A 17,513-nucleotide genomic window follows, 5' to 3' on the forward strand; every position below is an offset into this window, starting at 1 on the left:
AAACTGTGCTGTATCACTGAATTTCTTCATTTTTACTTTTGGTCGAGTTAGCCTATTACCTCGAGCTTCCACTGAGCCCTTGCATCATAAAGGGAGAGTCAAAACAAAGACTAATGAGCAATATTCGACAATACATTGGTATAACAGAATTATAATTTTTTATTTAAACATCACTTTCGGTTGCTTTGCATTAATATTCTTTGTAGGACAGTGTTAATCATTAAGTATAGCGCAATGGTGGAAAAGGCAAGTTCCAGGCAAATGCACCACTAAGGAATGTGCCCCATACGCACTCATAAAACGCATACAAATAAGCATGGGCATGAACAGATCTACACACACACACACACACGGCAGGCCCAGGACTCACCCAGTGAGGACGACCACAAAGTCCATTACGTTCCAGCCGTTGCGGAGGTACGAGCCTTTGTGAAATGCAAAGCCCAAGGCGATAATCTTAATGCCAGCCTCGAAACAGAATATTCCAATAAAGTAGGGCTCTGTGTCATCCTGCAGAGAGAGACAGGGAAAAGGGAGAGGGAAATGAAGCATGGCAGAAGAGAGGGGGAAAGAGAAGCTACTTTTACTTTTCTACCAGCATGTGGAGAATGGGTCGAGGAATGCAACCCTCTCTTTGTGGATAAAAAGAGGAGAAGGAAAGAGGGGAAGTGAAAACATAGCCTGCACCAGAAGACAAACTGTAATCTTGGATACCATTTTCAATCAGTGAGATTAACGCATTCATCCTAACATATCACCTGCATAACATAAAAGCTTACATTTTACTCTTAACAAATAATACTAATTGACAGCAAATTAGAATGATTACAATTTACACAACTATAATTTGATGAGGCTTTTTAGTCTCCAATAGGGCTATTAGTGATTGGCTTCCTACTAAATATATTTAACAAAACATTAAAACAATGAAACCAATGGAGTGGCATGAAGATCTTTAACAAAAAACAATTTTCAAATAGGATGACCCTTGCTCTTGTTCAAAAAAAGTGCTGGATCAGACACGTATGACATGTCACTTAACTCCTGAGGCTAGAGGTCGACCAATTAATCGGAATGGCCGATTAATTAGGGCCAATTTCAAGTATTCATAACAATCGGAAAAATAGGTATTTTTGGACACCGATTTGGCCGATTTAAAAAAAAAAAAAGTACACCTTTTAGGCACGTCAGTTAAGAACACATTCTTATTTTCAATGACAGCCTAGGAACGGTGGGTTAACTGCCTTGTTCAGGGGCAGAATGACAGATTTCTACCTTGTCAGCGCAGGGATTCGTTTTTGCAACCTTCCGGTTACTAGTCCAACGCTCTAACCACCTGCCTTACATTGCACTCCACAAGGAGCCTGCGTAGCAGGCTGACTACCTGTTACGCGAGGGCAGCAAGAAGCCAAGGTAAGTTGCTAGCTAGCATTAAACTTATAAAAAACAATCAATCTTCACATAATCACTAGTTAAACTAGTAATATCATCAACCATGTGTAGTTATCTAGCATGTCCTGCGTTGCATATAACCGATGCGGTGCCCGTTAATTTCTCATCGAATCACAGCCTACTTCTCCAAACGGGTGATGATTTAGCACTGTCGTTGCACCAAACCTAACCATAAACATCAATGCCTTTCTTTAAAATCAATACACAAGTATATATTTTTAAACCTGCATATTTAGTTAATATTGCCTGCTAACATGAATTTCTTATAATTAGGGAAAATGTGTCACTTCTCTTGCGTTCCATGCAAGCAGTCAGGGCATATGCAGCAGTTTGGGCCGCCTGGCTCGTTGCGAACTGTGTGAAGTCCATTTATTCCTAACAAAGACCGTAATTAATTTGCCAGAATTGTACATAATTATGACATAACATTGAAGGTTGTACAATGTAACAGCAATATTTAGACTTAGGGACGCCACCTGTTAGATAAAATACGGAACGGTTCTGTATTTCACTGAAAGAATAAACATTTTGTTTTCGAAATGATAGTTTCCAGATTCAACCATATTAATGACCAAAGGCTCGTATTTCTGTGTGTTATTATGTTATAATTAAGTTTATGATTTGATATTTGATAGTCAGATTGCTCTGAGGCAGCAGCAGGCTCGTAAGCATTCATTCAAACAGCACTTTAGTGTGTTTGCCAACAGGTCTTCGCAATGCTTCAAGCATTGAGCTGTTTATGACTTCAAGCCTATCAACTCCCGAGATTAGGCTCGTGTAACCGATGTGAAATGGCTAGCTAGTTAGCGGGGTGCGCGCTAATAACGTTTCAATCGGTGACGTCACTCGCTCTGAGACTTGGAGTAGTTGTTCCCCTTGCTCTGCAATGGCCGCGGCTTTTGTGGAGCGATGGGTAACGATGCTTCGAGGGTGGCTGTTGTCGATGTGTTCCTGGTTCGAGCCCAGGTAGGGGCGAGGAGAGGGACGGAAGCTATACTGTTACGCTGGCAATACTAAAGTGCCTATAAGAACATCCAATAGTCAAAGGTATATGAAATACAAATGGTAGAGACAGAAATAGTCCTATAATTCCTATAATAACTACAACCTAAAACGTATTACCTGGGAATATTGAAGACTCATGTTAAAAGGAACCACCAGCTTTCATATGTTCTCATGTTCTGAGCAAGGAACTTAAACGTTAGCTTTCTTACATGGCACATATCGCACTTTTACTTTCTTCTCCAACACTTTGTTTTTGCATTATTTAAACCAAATTGAACATGTTTCATTATTTATTTGAGGCTAAATTGATTTTATTGATGTATTATATTAAGTTAAAATAAGTGTTCATTCAGTATTGTTGTAATTGTCATTATTACAAATAAATAAATAAATGTAAAAAAATATTTAAAAAAATAAATGTTATTAAAAAAAAATTAAAATAAATAATATATATATATTAATAAATAGGCCGATTAAATCGGTATCGGCTTTTTTGGTGCCCCAATAATCGGTATCGGTGTTGAAAAATCATAATCGGTCGACCTCTACCTGAGGTCCTGTGCACTCACACAGGCACCAGCAGAGAATATTGCACGCCTTACAGTAACTTACCTCTCTCTCTCTACAGCTCTATGAACTCAACCACCAATGCAAATAATCACAAATGAGTTTGACAGGCTAAAGGGTATGTGAGCTTTTCACTAACTGTACGGTAAGATCTAACAACAATCAACAAACTAGTAAAATAATAGACCTGTTAAATGATCGTCACTGTAACAGAATGGTACGGCTAATTAAATTGTTTTAAATAACTTGTTTGTTGTTCAGTCAGTGAAGTGATTCTGGGCCTCCCGCTGACTATGAAGACCACACAGGGCTGAGGCTCTCAGGGCTTTATTGTAAGGAAAGACACTAATGAAGAGCATTAAGACTGACATCTATGCATCTCTGTCTGCTATAAGAGACAGCAGACAAAACAATGCTATGCCAAGCCTTATGAACTCAGCAAAAAAAAGAAATGTCCTCACTGTCAACTGCGTTTATTTTCAGCAAACTTAACATGTGTAAATATTTGTATGAACGTAAGATTCAACAACAGACAAACTGAACAAGTTCCACAGACATGTGACTAACAGAAATGGAATAATGTGTCCCTGAACAAAGGGGGAGTCAAAATCAAAAGGAACAGTCAGTATCTGTGGTGGCCACCAGCTGCATTAAGTACTGCAGTGCACCTCCTCATGGACTGCACCAGATTTGCCAGTTCTTGCTGTGAGATGTTACCCCACTCTTCCACCAAGGCACCTGCATGTTCTCAGACATTTCTGGGAGGAATGGCCCTAGCCCTCACCCTCCGATCCAACAGGTCCCAGACGTGCTCAATGGGATTGAGATTAGGGCTCTTCGCTGGCCATGGCAGAACACTGACATTCCTGTCTTGCAGGAAATCACGCACAGAATGAGCAGTATAGCTGGTGGCATTGTCATGCTGGAGGGTCATGTCAGGATGAGCCTACAGGAAGGGTACCACATGAGGAAGGAGGATGTCTTCCCTGTAATGCACAGCGTTGAGATTGCCTGCAATGACAACAAGCTCAGTCCGATGATGTTGTGACACACCAACCCAGACCATGACGGACCCTCCACCTCCAAATCAATCCCACTCTAGAGTACAGGCCTCATTCCTTCGACGATAAACCCGAATCCGACCATCACCCCTAGTGAGACAAAACCATGACTCGTCAGTGAAGAGCACTTTTTACTAGTCCTGTCTGGTCCAGCGACGGTGGGTTTGTGCCCATAGGTGACGCTGTTGCCGGTGATGTCTGGTGAGGACCTGCCTTACAATAGGCCTACAAGCCCTCAGTTCAGCCTCTCTCAGCCTATTGCGGACAGTCTGAGCACTGAGGGAGGGATGTTGCCTTCCTGGTGTAACTCGGGCAATTGCTGTTGCCATCCTGTACCTGTCCCGCAGGTGTAATGTTCGAATGTACCGATCCTGTGCAGGTGTTGTTACACATGGTCTGCCACTGCGAGGACCATCAGCTGTCCATCCTGTCTCCCTGTAGCGCTGTCTCAGGTGTCTCACAGTACAGACATTGCAATTTATTGCCCTGGCCACATCTGCAGTCCTCATGCCTCCTTGCAGCATGCCTAAGGCACGTTCACACAGATGAGCAGGGACCCTGGGCATCTTTCTTTTGGTGTTTTTCAGAGTCAGTAGAAAGGCCTCTTCAGTGTCCTAAGTTTTCATAACTGTGACCTTAATTGCCTACCGTCTGTAAGTGGTTAGTGTCTTAACCACCGTTCGACAGGTGCATGTTCATTAATTGTTTATAGTTCATTAAACAAGCATGTGTTTAAACCCTTTACAATGAAGGTCTGTGAAGTTATTTGGATTTTTACTAATTATCTTTGAAAGACAGGGTCCTGAAAAAGGGGCATTTGTTTTTTTTTGCTGAGTTTATAATGGCTAGGCTTGAGGGTCCATCCATAAATGCATTATGTAGTACAGTAGACTGTTAACATAAGGTATAGATGTCAAATGCTCATGAATAATGAACACTCCATCTAAAGTAAATGCCTCTGGAGGGGCAGAGGGGAAATCACAGGGGACCATGAAGTTAAAACTCTGCTATGGATCTGAACAACAACGCCTGTTGACAATGTTCTATTATCATGCGTTCCACTTAACAGACACACCTCAATCTATTCACCCTGGACCATAAAAGATGCTGGTATTCCATGTTTCTTCTTGAGGGGAACGAGGAAGAAGGGAAGAGGGGAGTTGTATATTCTCTCTCAACACTAATCAGTTTCTCAGGTGTCGAGTACCTTGTGTTTTCTTGTGCCACTACACCACTGCTGATGTTGCATCACAATTATGGAGATAATTGAGAACAGGAGCAGGTGGCTGCATTTGAGGGGAGTCATTAACCTTATCTCGCCAAGCTGTTGCAGCAGAGCCTTTTATGCCTTTTCCTCTATTTTATACAGACTCCCAGGAGTCAAAACATCCGTAAGACCGATCTGTGAGCTAAGTGCTGAACAATGTAATGCTCTTCTATGCGTGTCTTGACTGAAGACGCTGTGTTAGAGAAACAGCACCACAATCCTCCAATGGCTACGTGGCAGCCCCTCCGGCTTCATTCTTTTACAGCTTAAAGTGAAAAGATGCCATTTAAGCTTTTCACAGCTTAAACGGCATTGGTTTAATGACTCGACTGGCAGAGTTCAAACGGGGGTTTAAGCTACGCATGCGAGTAGGCGGGGGAACAAGGGGCCTGTGGAGGAGAAGGGGGGATCAAAGCCTGCTCAGTGTGAGGCTCAACTGACTTACAGAATGATAGTTAGGAGGGGGAGACACACACATCTCCATGCTTCCAGACACTAATGAGGAAGTGGTGCTGCTCTCCCATGTACTGGAGGTGTGCCTGGGACTCAGGACCCTCTGGGAGGTGTTGTTTAGGGCTGAATGGGCTGCCTCATCACTGAGCTCAAGTGGTGGAAAGCTCAAAATGAGCAAAAAGAACAAACATTCTACACTTTTACAGCAAACAAACAGAAGACAATACTGTATAAGTATATAAATTGGAGCACTAAGTAAAGTTATAGAAAGTGTGATAGGTATAGTTATCATAGCCTGTGTCCCAAATGGAATCATATTCCTTACATTGTCCACTCTGGCTCCTGTGTGTCTTGTTAGAATGACACCATCTGACGGAAGACAATGGGGAATAGGGTGCCATTTGGTACACAACCATCCATTTGGGACCCAGCGTGATGAGTGTCTTACCAGACGTTCTGACATGGGGGTCTTGTCATTGGCTGGTAGGTGCTGCTCCAGAGCCAGTACGATGCAGTTGGCGATGATGGTGGCCAGGATCAAGTACTCAAACGGAGTGTGCAGGTTAAGGAACACAAGCCATGACAGAGGATTTCATGCACAGTAAAAAAAACACTAACTCTGACATGTAAGTATCATAGTCTTAACCCATAGCGGTAAATATCTCTGTATTGACATAGAATAACCTAGATTTGAAAAAAGATAGGCAAATACCCAAATTGTGTAAAGGCTGGTGAGAGTTGCCTCAACAGTGTTTGTGTACAATGAGCACCACTAAAACAGTCCCACTGCCACCACCCACCTGAGGTGCCACAGAACAGATTGATCTATTTGGATGAGCAGAGCAGAACATATATTCAGCTTTAGGAAGTCACTGACTCATTGAGCTCAGTTAACCAATTAATGACATTGACTGAACAGGAGTCCAATAGATAGCCTAACTCACACAGCATGGCTACATATGGACAGAAATAAAAGATAGTAGGCTAATCCCACACACTACAGTAATAGACCATACTCTGCCCATGCAGTGTTGCTAGGAGCCTGGGCTGTAGAGCTATCCTTGGGTTACCATTTCAATCCGTTTTCTATGGTTGAATCATTCTACCAATTTTTTTCGGGTCATTCGCCGCGGGGGGAGGCCTTTGTGGAATAGCGAGTCGGGGAGGAATGGGAAGGCTTTACTGACCCATCGACATATCATCCTAGAATCGTGTGCCCAGGGCCCGCCAGAAGCTTAACACTGCACTTTGCCCTTGCAAAAAAAGGCCAAACCGAGCCTTCCTCGACTGAGTAAACAAATACGAAAAATTAATGGTGGAATCTGCCCTTTAGGCGAGGAGCTTTACAACCTCAGAGCCAGCGGTCTCCAACTCACTGGGCGCTCACCTTACCATGGAAACGGACAAATCTGTGAACAGCAACAGTTGAAATGACACTGCTAACAGACGGAATAGGGAGAAGGTGAATTAAAAAACGAACCCTAATCCAAGAGAAGCAAGCGCTGAGAAAAAAAATACATACACATTGTAGAGATTAAAATCGCTCATTTACAATTGAAACTGAAAACTGAATCTAGCGAATAGGTAGTTGGCAATTGCGAATCACAACCAAATATGTTTGAAGTAAAACGCAGTAGTGCACAATTCGTGAGTGTGTACACGGAACATAGGACATCTTGCCAAGTCATTAAACTGTATACTAACACTATTATTGGAGGAAAATCCTTTCTCGTGTCCAATCAGGCAGAACACTGAGTGACAGGTGTACCTGGGGTTAAGCAAAAGGTTTAATGAACTAATCATTTACACCAGAATAGGCATACTTCCTATAATGTAATAATCGATTGAGTACGCTTACAGATGAGCTTCGAAATGGTGACAAAGGGCATACATTTGTCATGTTCAGTAAAAGCAGACATCTTGAAATAAAATAAAAGCTCTTCACTCCCTGTGTCATGTTTCTTAATGAAAATCTACCAATGCGTGTTTGTCAAATAAGGATATGTGCGTTATACAAATACCAATGTGTAACCTGGTTTTGGGTCGGAAAGGATATGGCCATTCGGTTATTCGCTTAGCATACTTCCTAATGAGATTGTCCTCTCGAAAAATGAACAAGGATCGGTTGACAGTGAAGCAGTTCTGTTTGACAGGGTTAGGGTTGTATATGGCCATTGTCCTGGCTCTCTGAGCCATCGACTGCTTGTACATCCTTTGGCCGCCTGGAGGACCACCCGCCCGGGCGCCCCCTCTGCCTGCGCCGGGCGCACCTCTGCCTCCTCCACCTCCTCCAGTTCCATAGCGGGTGGGTAGACCTTCTGCGAAGCGAGCCATTCTGGAAACGCACAGATCCAACAATAAAAATCCAAACTGGTTTCAGTGGAAATGGAGGGCAGAAGCATCACAACAAACACACTTAGCCAGACCACAGGTTTGCATTAGTGTATGGCTTGTGTTTTAAGAAAATACATCGATTTTCTTTGTGTAAATCCTTTCCTTTTTGTCCATTCTCAAATAAATTCGAAATATAATTAAATAAAGTTTGCATTCAATCGCAATATGTGCCAAATGCACTTCAACCTATCGAATGATATATTCTCCAATTCATTCCACATATTACATCCATATCAGCCTGCTCCAACTAAATAGATAATGCAGCCACGACAGGAAAAATGCCGAAATGAAACACACGCGTGTATCTTTTCGATAGTGGCAACATCTTGTCAATGTTGAAACACCAGTTGAAAGACCGCAGAAAAAGTATTTTGAGTCTCCAGAAGAAAAGAAAAGTACACAAAATAGTTTATGTTTTGTCTGCAAGTGTCAATTATCGATTCCAATAACATAACAATGAACCATTACGGGGTTGTTTCCTCCTGATTCTCACTTGATCGCTCGCTGTCTGTACAACGCAACCAATTCAGAGACTCCAATCCAATGACTTACTGGTCCCTAACAATCAGCGCATGTGACCAAAATTAGCCTATCGGTACTCGACCAGTTCAGGAGCGCTCTGCGGATGGAGCTGGATGGATGTGAGTGACAGAGTTTCTAATAATGATTTAGTAAGGACGCACCAAGAGCCTATATTTAATTTGTGTTTAATAATGTATTCGATTAAACATTAAGCCTACATGAAACATGTATAATAAGTTAGGATTTGTTGGTAGGCTAAACATATAAAATCATACTGTCATGTAGTTTACTGGGTTTGACACCAGTGGGCATCCTTGATGTATGACGACACTACTTGAAGTGAAAATCATTGTATCTAAGTGGCCTGAAATGAGTGCCCCTTGTAGGCTATTGTGGCACTACTGATTACAGAAAACGTCCACATTGTGTGCAACTGTCAACGCAGGAGAGCTCTACTTTTTCTGGACCGGATGATGCGGATTGTGGAGCTGCAATCAGAGCATTGAATCTTCTTCATTCCACAAGTTAACACAGCATTTGCCTGCCAAACATTTCAGAAAATTGCACAAAGGGAAGGTGAGTCTGTACAACAATTTAGTACTCGCCTTAGGCAGGATGCAAGAGACAGATTTTTCCGTAATACTGAGAATCAGATCAGGAATGCTATTCTTAGCAAATGTAGCCTACATCAGACTATGCACAAAGTTACTGGAGGAAGGCGCAAAGCCAACGCTAGCACGCATGTTGGAACTATTTTCTCAGTCTGAGAGAATCGAGGAGCCGATGTCAGCCATGTCAATGACCGTTAAAGCTGCAATATGTAAATTGTTTTATTATTTGTTTATGTTCAAAAGCACTAATAAGTCACCAGAGGTCATCCAATGTGATTCAAACGTTACAATATCGCACCTCCAGTCTGCCTGAACCTCTGTATTCAATTTCCCTGTCTGGTCTGAGTTTGCAGCCATATTTAGAGCTGCATAATGAATGGCCAGTTTCTGGAGGCAGTGCCCGCTCAGACAGAGTTGAATGGATATGAATGGGATGTCGATGCCCATATAGCAGATAAGGGTAGCACACAACCTAACCAAGCAGCTCGGACTCCATCTAACCCAAAGAAATGGGAACTGGAGGGCCAACGGGGGAAAATGATAGATATGAGACAGCTGCCAAAAGTTTGAACGTATGTATCATTAAGCTCGTAAGAAAACCCATACATAAATTGTTAGGACTGTAAGAAAAGCCATGCGTGAAACATGAAAAGTAACCGTTAAAATAGATACGTAAACGTACAAACCATATGTTACGACTATGAATCAAAATATAATCGTTTAATTCTTACGTCTCGCTTTACTCGGTTACAGATCTTTTTTATATGTACAAACTTTTGTCAGGAATGTGGCATCTGCAAAGGACATGAAACAAACTTAGCTAGTCGAAGTTAGCTAGTCAATCAAGCAACTTCTAGGCCAGATGATAGAGTTGCTTTGCATCTTCCGGTTTAATGAGCAAAATAAAAGTCAAGAGCTTCTTTTAGAACAGCATTCGACAAAGATGTTATACCAGTAGATGACGTAGTATAGGCTTGGGCCTTCAGCAAATTACTTTTGTGAGAATGATTCTATAAAGACACAGAAGAGCCTTGTCTAGAATAACGGCCTGAGCTGCAAAATAGAAAGTAAATCTGATTTAGGCCTATTCCACTATCTAAATATGCCATGCTGTTGTGTGTTATTTAATGGCTATATAATTGCATAATTTATTTTTATAGTCGCGTGGGGCTGTGGTGATCATGTAACCTAATAAATCACACATTTCCAGTATTTGGGAGCATGGACTGTAGGCCTTATATTAGGCATTTTGACTGTTGTATTAGTGAATTCCACTCTGTATGTAGGCATGTTATAGCCATTTGCGTTGCACAACCCCATCACGCAGAGACTATATTCATATCAATAAATTAGACAAAACAAAATATTGATTAAGTCTTGGCTATAACCTATCATGAGTGAAATAGCCAAGGGGTCCCAAATGGTCAAGACGATCTATAGCCTATAATTGTTTATATTTTTTATTAACCCATCCACTCTTCAGAGGACAACTATATTTTTCATTTTTTTTACAGCTTTTCTGACATATATACATATATTTTACATACATGTGTCGTGTCTTTGGCATCATTAAAACTGAAGACATATTTATCAAATAACTCTAATTATTACTACGTGATTAACCTGATTAATCATGTAACTGTAATTAACTAGGAAGTCGGGGCACCAAGGAAAATATTCAGATTACAAATTTATAATTTTCCTAATATAACTTTCAGATATTTTAATATCTGATCAATTAGTCTTCGAATTAATGAATTATTATTTACCTCACGCCAGCCTCATTCCAAACGTCGTAAATTGTTGGTTATCTGCACGAACCCAGTCTTCACTATGAGTCATCCATACATCAATTGTCTTAAAATCATTTATTTACTAACTAGGTAATTCACAGAAATGCATAACAAACAGTAGATATCGTTACAAAGAAATGATAGAGGAATGTGCCCTAGTGGGCTAAACTGGCATGACGGCTTGTTAGACAAAAGGGGAGTGGTGGTCATCTGAGGAGACACTACAGTTGAATATTATAACAATTGAAATGCTAATCCTTTGCACATGAACGCTCACTCATTCGGGAACAATTGCAATCAATATATTACACTCAGAGTGTCGTTGTGATCTCTGTTAAAAAGTTTGTTTCTGTTGGAGTCTGTCCGCCCTCTCTCTCTCTCTCTCTCTTTCTGTCGTGGTTAGAATGGGTAGTTCAGAGTGACATTCATTTAATGTTGTTATAGGAGAGATGTTTCGGCGGTTGTCGGTCTTCGCGTTCAATGATACCGAATTCCTATCTGCAGACTAGTAATTAATATCAAAGACTTGTTCTTATTCTGTCGGTATCAATAGTCTGAGTTTAACCACGTGGTATGGTTAAAGTTCAGAAAGAGGGATGCATGGTCAAACCTTGGCCCTCTCGTTATCAAGGTAAGCTGGTCTCCAACCTTTAGCCATCTCGTAATTGAGGTAAGCTCGGTCTGGTGATAGAAAACATAGGTGGGGGTTTTATTCGGAAGAGCAGAAAAAGGCTGTCTCTTGACGCCAGGTCCTGTCTGTGTCCCTGGGGGCGTGCCAAGGACTTAGTGAAACTTTAAACAGAAATACAACTCTCTCACATTAACATCATTACATAGCATCCCATCATCTCACAAATAGCTTCATCCTTATTCATTCATTTTATACAACCATTTAGATGTAAGTCTCATAGCTGAGGCTATTGTATAAACATGATTATGGTAATGTGGCCATATTGTCTCTCATGAGTTTCAAAAAATTGTACCACACGGACCAGTTCATAGCTGGATTCTTCACCGATCTTTTATACCTTCTCCAGAACCTGAATGTCGTTCGGTTCTCCAGTTCTGTGAGGTGGAAGAAATTCCTTTGTCTCTCTATGCTGTGGCCAGAGGGTCTCCTCATAGGAATTTACGACCGCTCTTACAGAGCCTGGTGTCAGAAGTAAAGAGGTCGGGGGATGGTGCTCGCAGTGTCCAAAGAGGGCAACGTCATGACACATGGTACTTTTATATAAAGCATTCACATAACAATAATACATTACCAATCATAAGCTCTTTAGTCCCACCCCTCAGCCACTCTCAGCCCATCCCACCTGTCACCATAGACCCCCCTCATTTGGTTTCCATTTGCCATATATTTTTCAATTGTGCTGTGGTGATTGACATACATTTTGAACCTTTCTAATCATATAGTATCCACAGATTGTGAGCTAAAGTGTTAAATGAACGCTGAACATCGATCATTTGAGTGAACTTGGTGACTTGACTGTCATGTGATTATAATCGGACATTTTCTCAGTTAAACCTGAAAGGCACCAAGGTTAAACATACACTGAATTTTAAACACACACCTTTCCTACGAGTATTATTATATTATTTATCGACTGACTATGGCTTTCCAATACTGCTATTTGTAAGGTACATTTTAAGTGAATGTTGTGATTTTTCTTTTCAACCATTCTTGAACCTGTGCCCAGAAACAAGCTACATAGTTTCAATACCAGAATTGTTGTATGCCCTATCTATCTATCTATCTATCTATCTATCTATCTCATGGAATCAGTACATCAAAAATCTCTTCCCATTTATTTTGCAACCTCTATGGCGCAGCTGTCAACATTCCAAGTATGTCTATTTCACCATCCGCCCATTTTATTGGTAAACTACAAGGTAGTGTGAACACTGTCTTTTAACGATCCAATACTTAATATGGTACAGAGAGGCTAGAAATGTCATCAAGATCTTCAATGAGACTGTACAGGGATCTAGATTGCGGACTTAAGAAAAAAACTTGAGTCATCTGCATACATTGACACTTTTTTGTTTTTAACAACTGTATTTCTAACCCCTTGATGTTCTTGTTGGATGTAATTTTAATAGCTAGCATTTCAATGGCCATAATAAATAGATATGGAGACAATGGACAGCCTTGTTTTACTCCTCCTAAAAACTCAATACTTTCTGAAAAGTAACCATTATTTACTATTTTACACCTGGGGTCGCTGTACATAACTTTCAGCCATTGTATAAGAGATTCACCAAAATTAAAGTAATCCAGGCATTTACATATACATTCTAGTTGTACTTTATCAAACGCCTTTTCAAAATCTGCTAGGAAGACCAGGCCTGATATCTTTGATGTTTCATAATGTTCAATTGTTTCAAGTAATTGTTGTATATTATCTCCAATATATTGTCCATGTAAAAAACCTGTCTGATCAGGATGAACAATATCTGGTAAAACCTTTTATTCTATATGCTATGCATTTCGTCAGGATTTTAGCATCACAACATTGAAGTGTAAGAGGCCTCCAGTTTTTTTAAATGGACTGGATCTTTATACTTACCACCTGAGTCCTGTTTTAGTAGTAATGAAATCAGACCTTCTTGTTGAGTACCTGAAAGTCTACAATTTTTGTAGGAGTAATTAAAACATGCTAATCATGGATCTTTGAGTATATCAAAAAAGGTCTGCTATACCTCTACTGGTATACCATCAAGCCCTGGTGTTTTTCCAGACTGAAAAGATTTAATTGCCTCAAAAGTTCCTCTTCTGTAAGTTGGCCTTCACACAGGTTTTTCTGTAAATGTGTTTATTTGACATTTATTATTATTATTATTATTAGGAAAGAAATCCTTACAGTTATCATTCGGTGGAAAGGGAGGAGACTGAAAAGAAAGCATATGCTTAAAATATTTTGCTTCCTCTTTGGTAATATTATTTGGTGAATCATGGATGACTCCATTATTTGTATTGAATTTCTGTAACAATTTTCTTTTTAGCATTTCTATGTTGAAGATTCAAGAAAAATGTTCATTTTTTCACAGTTTTCCATCCAATTCGCTTTCTTTTTGTATGAATGGATGACATACTGACACTTGATCATTCTTGAATAAGTGCCTCCCATTATTTTTGTTTTTCCTCTAACCTATTCTGTGCCTCTATATTACAGTTTCCATTACCATCTACCTGAACTGTTATTTCCTCTATTTCCTTTATTAGTCTAATCTCTTTTGACCTAAAATGCTTTTGTTTTAATAATGAGTATTGTATTGAATGACAATAATATTGATGTACACGCTGACTCGGTGAGCGAGTTTATTAGCAAGTGCATCGGAGATGTGGTACCCACTGTGACTATTAAAACATTTCCTAACCAGAAACCGCGCATTGATGGCAGTATTCGCACTAAACTGAAAGCGCGAACAACCACTTTTAAACATCGCAAGATGACTGGAAACATGACCGAATACAAACAGTGTAGATATTCCCTCCACAAGGCAATCAAACAAGCAAAGCGTCAATATAGAGTCAAAGTAGTGTTGCAATTCAACGGCTCAAACATTAGATGTATGTGGCAGGGTCTACAGTCAATCACTGATTACAAAAAGATAAACAGCCCCGCCGTGGACACCGACGTCTTGCTCCCAGACAAATTAAACAACTTCTTTGCTTGCTTTGAGGACAATACAGTACCACTGACACGGCCCGCAACCAAAGCCTGTGGGCTCTCCTTCTCCGTGGCCAATGTGAGTAAAACATTTAAATGTGTTAACCCTCGCAAGGCCGCCAGACCAGACGGCATCCCGAGCTGTGTCCTCAGAGCATTCGCAGACCAGCTGGCTGGTGTGTTTACAGACATATTCAACCAATCCCTATCCCAGTCTGCTTTCCCCACATGCTTCAAAATGGCCAACATTGTTCCTGTTCCCAAGAAAGCTAAGGTAACTGATCTAAATGATTATCGGCCCATTGCACTCATCTCTGTCATCATGAAGTGCTTTGAGAGAATAGTCAAGGATAATTTTTCCTCCACCCTACCTGATACCCTAGACCCACTCCAATTTGCTTACCGCCCCAATAGGTCCACTGACGATGCAATCGCCATCACACTGCCTTATGTAAGAATGCTGTTCATTGACTACAGCTCAGCATTTAACACCATAGTATCCTCCAAACTCGTCATTAAGCTCGAGACCCTGGGTCTCGACCCCGCCCTGTGCAACTGGGTCATGGACATTCTGACGGGCCGCCCCTAGGTGGTGAAGATAGGAAACAACATCTCCACCCCACTGATCCTCACCACTGGGGCCCCACAAGGGTGCGTTCTCAGCCCTCTCCTGTACTCCCTGTTCACCCATGACTGTGTGGCCATGCACGCTTCCAACTCAATCATCAAGTTTGCAGATGACACCACAGTGGTAGGCTTGATTACCAACAATGACGAGACAGCCTACAGAGAGGGGAGGTGAGGGCGCTCGGAGTGTGGTGTCAGGAAAATAACCTCTCACTCAACGTCAAAAAAACAAAGGAGATGATCGTGGACTTCAGGAAACAGCAGAGGAAGCAGCCCCCCCCCCATCCACATCGACGGGACAGTAGTGGAGAAGGTGGAAAGTTTTAAGTTCCTCGGCGTACACATCATGAACAAATTGAAATGGTCCACCCACACAGACAGCGTGGTGAAGACAGCGCAACAGTGCCTCTTCAAGCTCAGGAGGCTGAAGAAATTTGGCTTATCATCTAAATCACTCACAAACTTTTACAGATGCACAATCGAGAGCATCCTGTCGGGCTGTACAGCAACTGCACTGCCCTTAACGGCAAGGCTCTCCAGCGGGTGGTGCAGTCTGCACAACGCATCACCAGGGGCAAACTACCTGCCCTCCAGGACATCTACACCACCCAATGTCACAGGAAGAACAACAAGATCAAGGACAACAACCACCCGAGCCACTGCCTGTTCACCCCGCTATCATCCAGAAGGCGAGATCAGTACAGGTGCATCAAAGCTGGGACCGAGAGACTGAAAAACAGCTTCTATCTCAAGGCCATCAGAGTGTAAACAGCCATCACTAACATAGAGGCTGCTGCCAACATACAGACTCAAATCTCTGGCCACTTTAATAAATTTATCACTAGTCACTTTAAATAACGCCACTTTAATCATGTGTACATATCCTACACTACTCATCTCATATGTACTGTATTCTATTCTGTACCATCTACTGCATCTTGCCTATGCCGCACGGCCATCGCTCATCCATATATTTATATGTACACATTCTTATTCATCCCTTTACATTTGTGTGTATAAGGTAGTTGTTGTGAATTTATTATATTACTTGTTAGATATTACTGCATTGTCAGAACTAGAAGCACAAGCATTTCGCTACACTCGCATTAACATCTGCTAACCATGTGTATGTGACCAATAAAATTTGATTTGATAAAAGTACTGTGGTGTACAGCATGTCAGCCACCAGGGGGAGACTCGTCGAGACCTGGTGACAGACGGAGTATACATCACAAGACGATGGCTCCCTCTGCTGGATGTTCCAGGTCTCGACGGGCTCTCCGGCCAGGACTAATTGGGGCTGATTGTGGTTGGTGAGTAATCAAGGGCTGATTGCTCACCAGTTGGACGGGTCCCATAAAGCTGCCAGAAGGGCATCCCACGGGAGGATGAACTGGGGGAAGAAAGGTTACTCCCGTATAGTTGGGGACGGTTCCAGAGGTAAAAGGAGGGAGTTCAGTTTTTGTTCCCCACAGGATACAGCAAGACCCGGAGCCCAGAAGACGGTATCCCGGAGAGGGTCTCATGGGGGAGACCTATTACTTAGTTAAGAACAAATTGACATCCAATAGGCTTGGATTACATTTCCAATATATGTTATATGGAGTTATATGGAGGCCAATTAGATGATGGTCCGATCGCATTCAGTCTCCTATAAATACTTTAAAAAAATAATTGATACCAGCAATTGATAAGCAAAAGAACTTTGAAGACTTTAGATACTTTTGAATATACACATTATTTCCAATAAACAAATAGATAAGTCTGTTCTATTGCAACTCAGACAAATTACAGAATGTATGACATACTGAATGAAGAATGAATTAAATATTCAAATATGTTGGAATGATGAGTTGCACGCTCTGCACTTTTATTTGGCAAGTAGACAAATAGGCCTATATTAGGGTGTAATGACTCTATGGCTGCATGCCTCCAGAAGGGCATCTTCTGAGGCTGAGGGGTGCTTTTCCGAAGGCGTGTGGTGCTGCATGGAGATCACAAGCTCTTCAACTGGGCAGCAGTGTTGCGATGGAGGGAACAGCCTATACGGAGACTACCTAAGAGTGTGGGAATAAGCTTATGTAGCCTAT

The 17,513-nt window shown here is 41.5% G+C and overlaps 1 protein-coding gene across 1 annotated transcript in view; it reads right to left on the bottom strand.

The window, feature by feature from the left end:
- LOC115159666 (voltage-dependent N-type calcium channel subunit alpha-1B) overlaps positions 1 to 17,513 on the bottom strand; it is a 254,642-nt gene that overhangs the window by 209,443 nt on the left and 27,686 nt on the right. The window contains exons 4-6 of the mRNA XM_029709608.1: positions 7,862 to 8,140; positions 6,254 to 6,359; positions 371 to 510 (exon numbers count right to left, since the gene is read on the bottom strand). Of these exons, the coding sequence (XP_029565468.1) occupies positions 371 to 510; positions 6,254 to 6,359; positions 7,862 to 8,140 (525 nt within the window). The remainder of the gene's footprint in view (positions 1 to 370; positions 511 to 6,253; positions 6,360 to 7,861; positions 8,141 to 17,513) is intronic.

Source organism: Salmo trutta, chromosome 23 (assembly GCF_901001165.1).
Source record: "Salmo trutta chromosome 23, fSalTru1.1, whole genome shotgun sequence".
Classification (NCBI taxonomy): Eukaryota; Metazoa; Chordata; class Actinopteri; order Salmoniformes; family Salmonidae; genus Salmo; species Salmo trutta.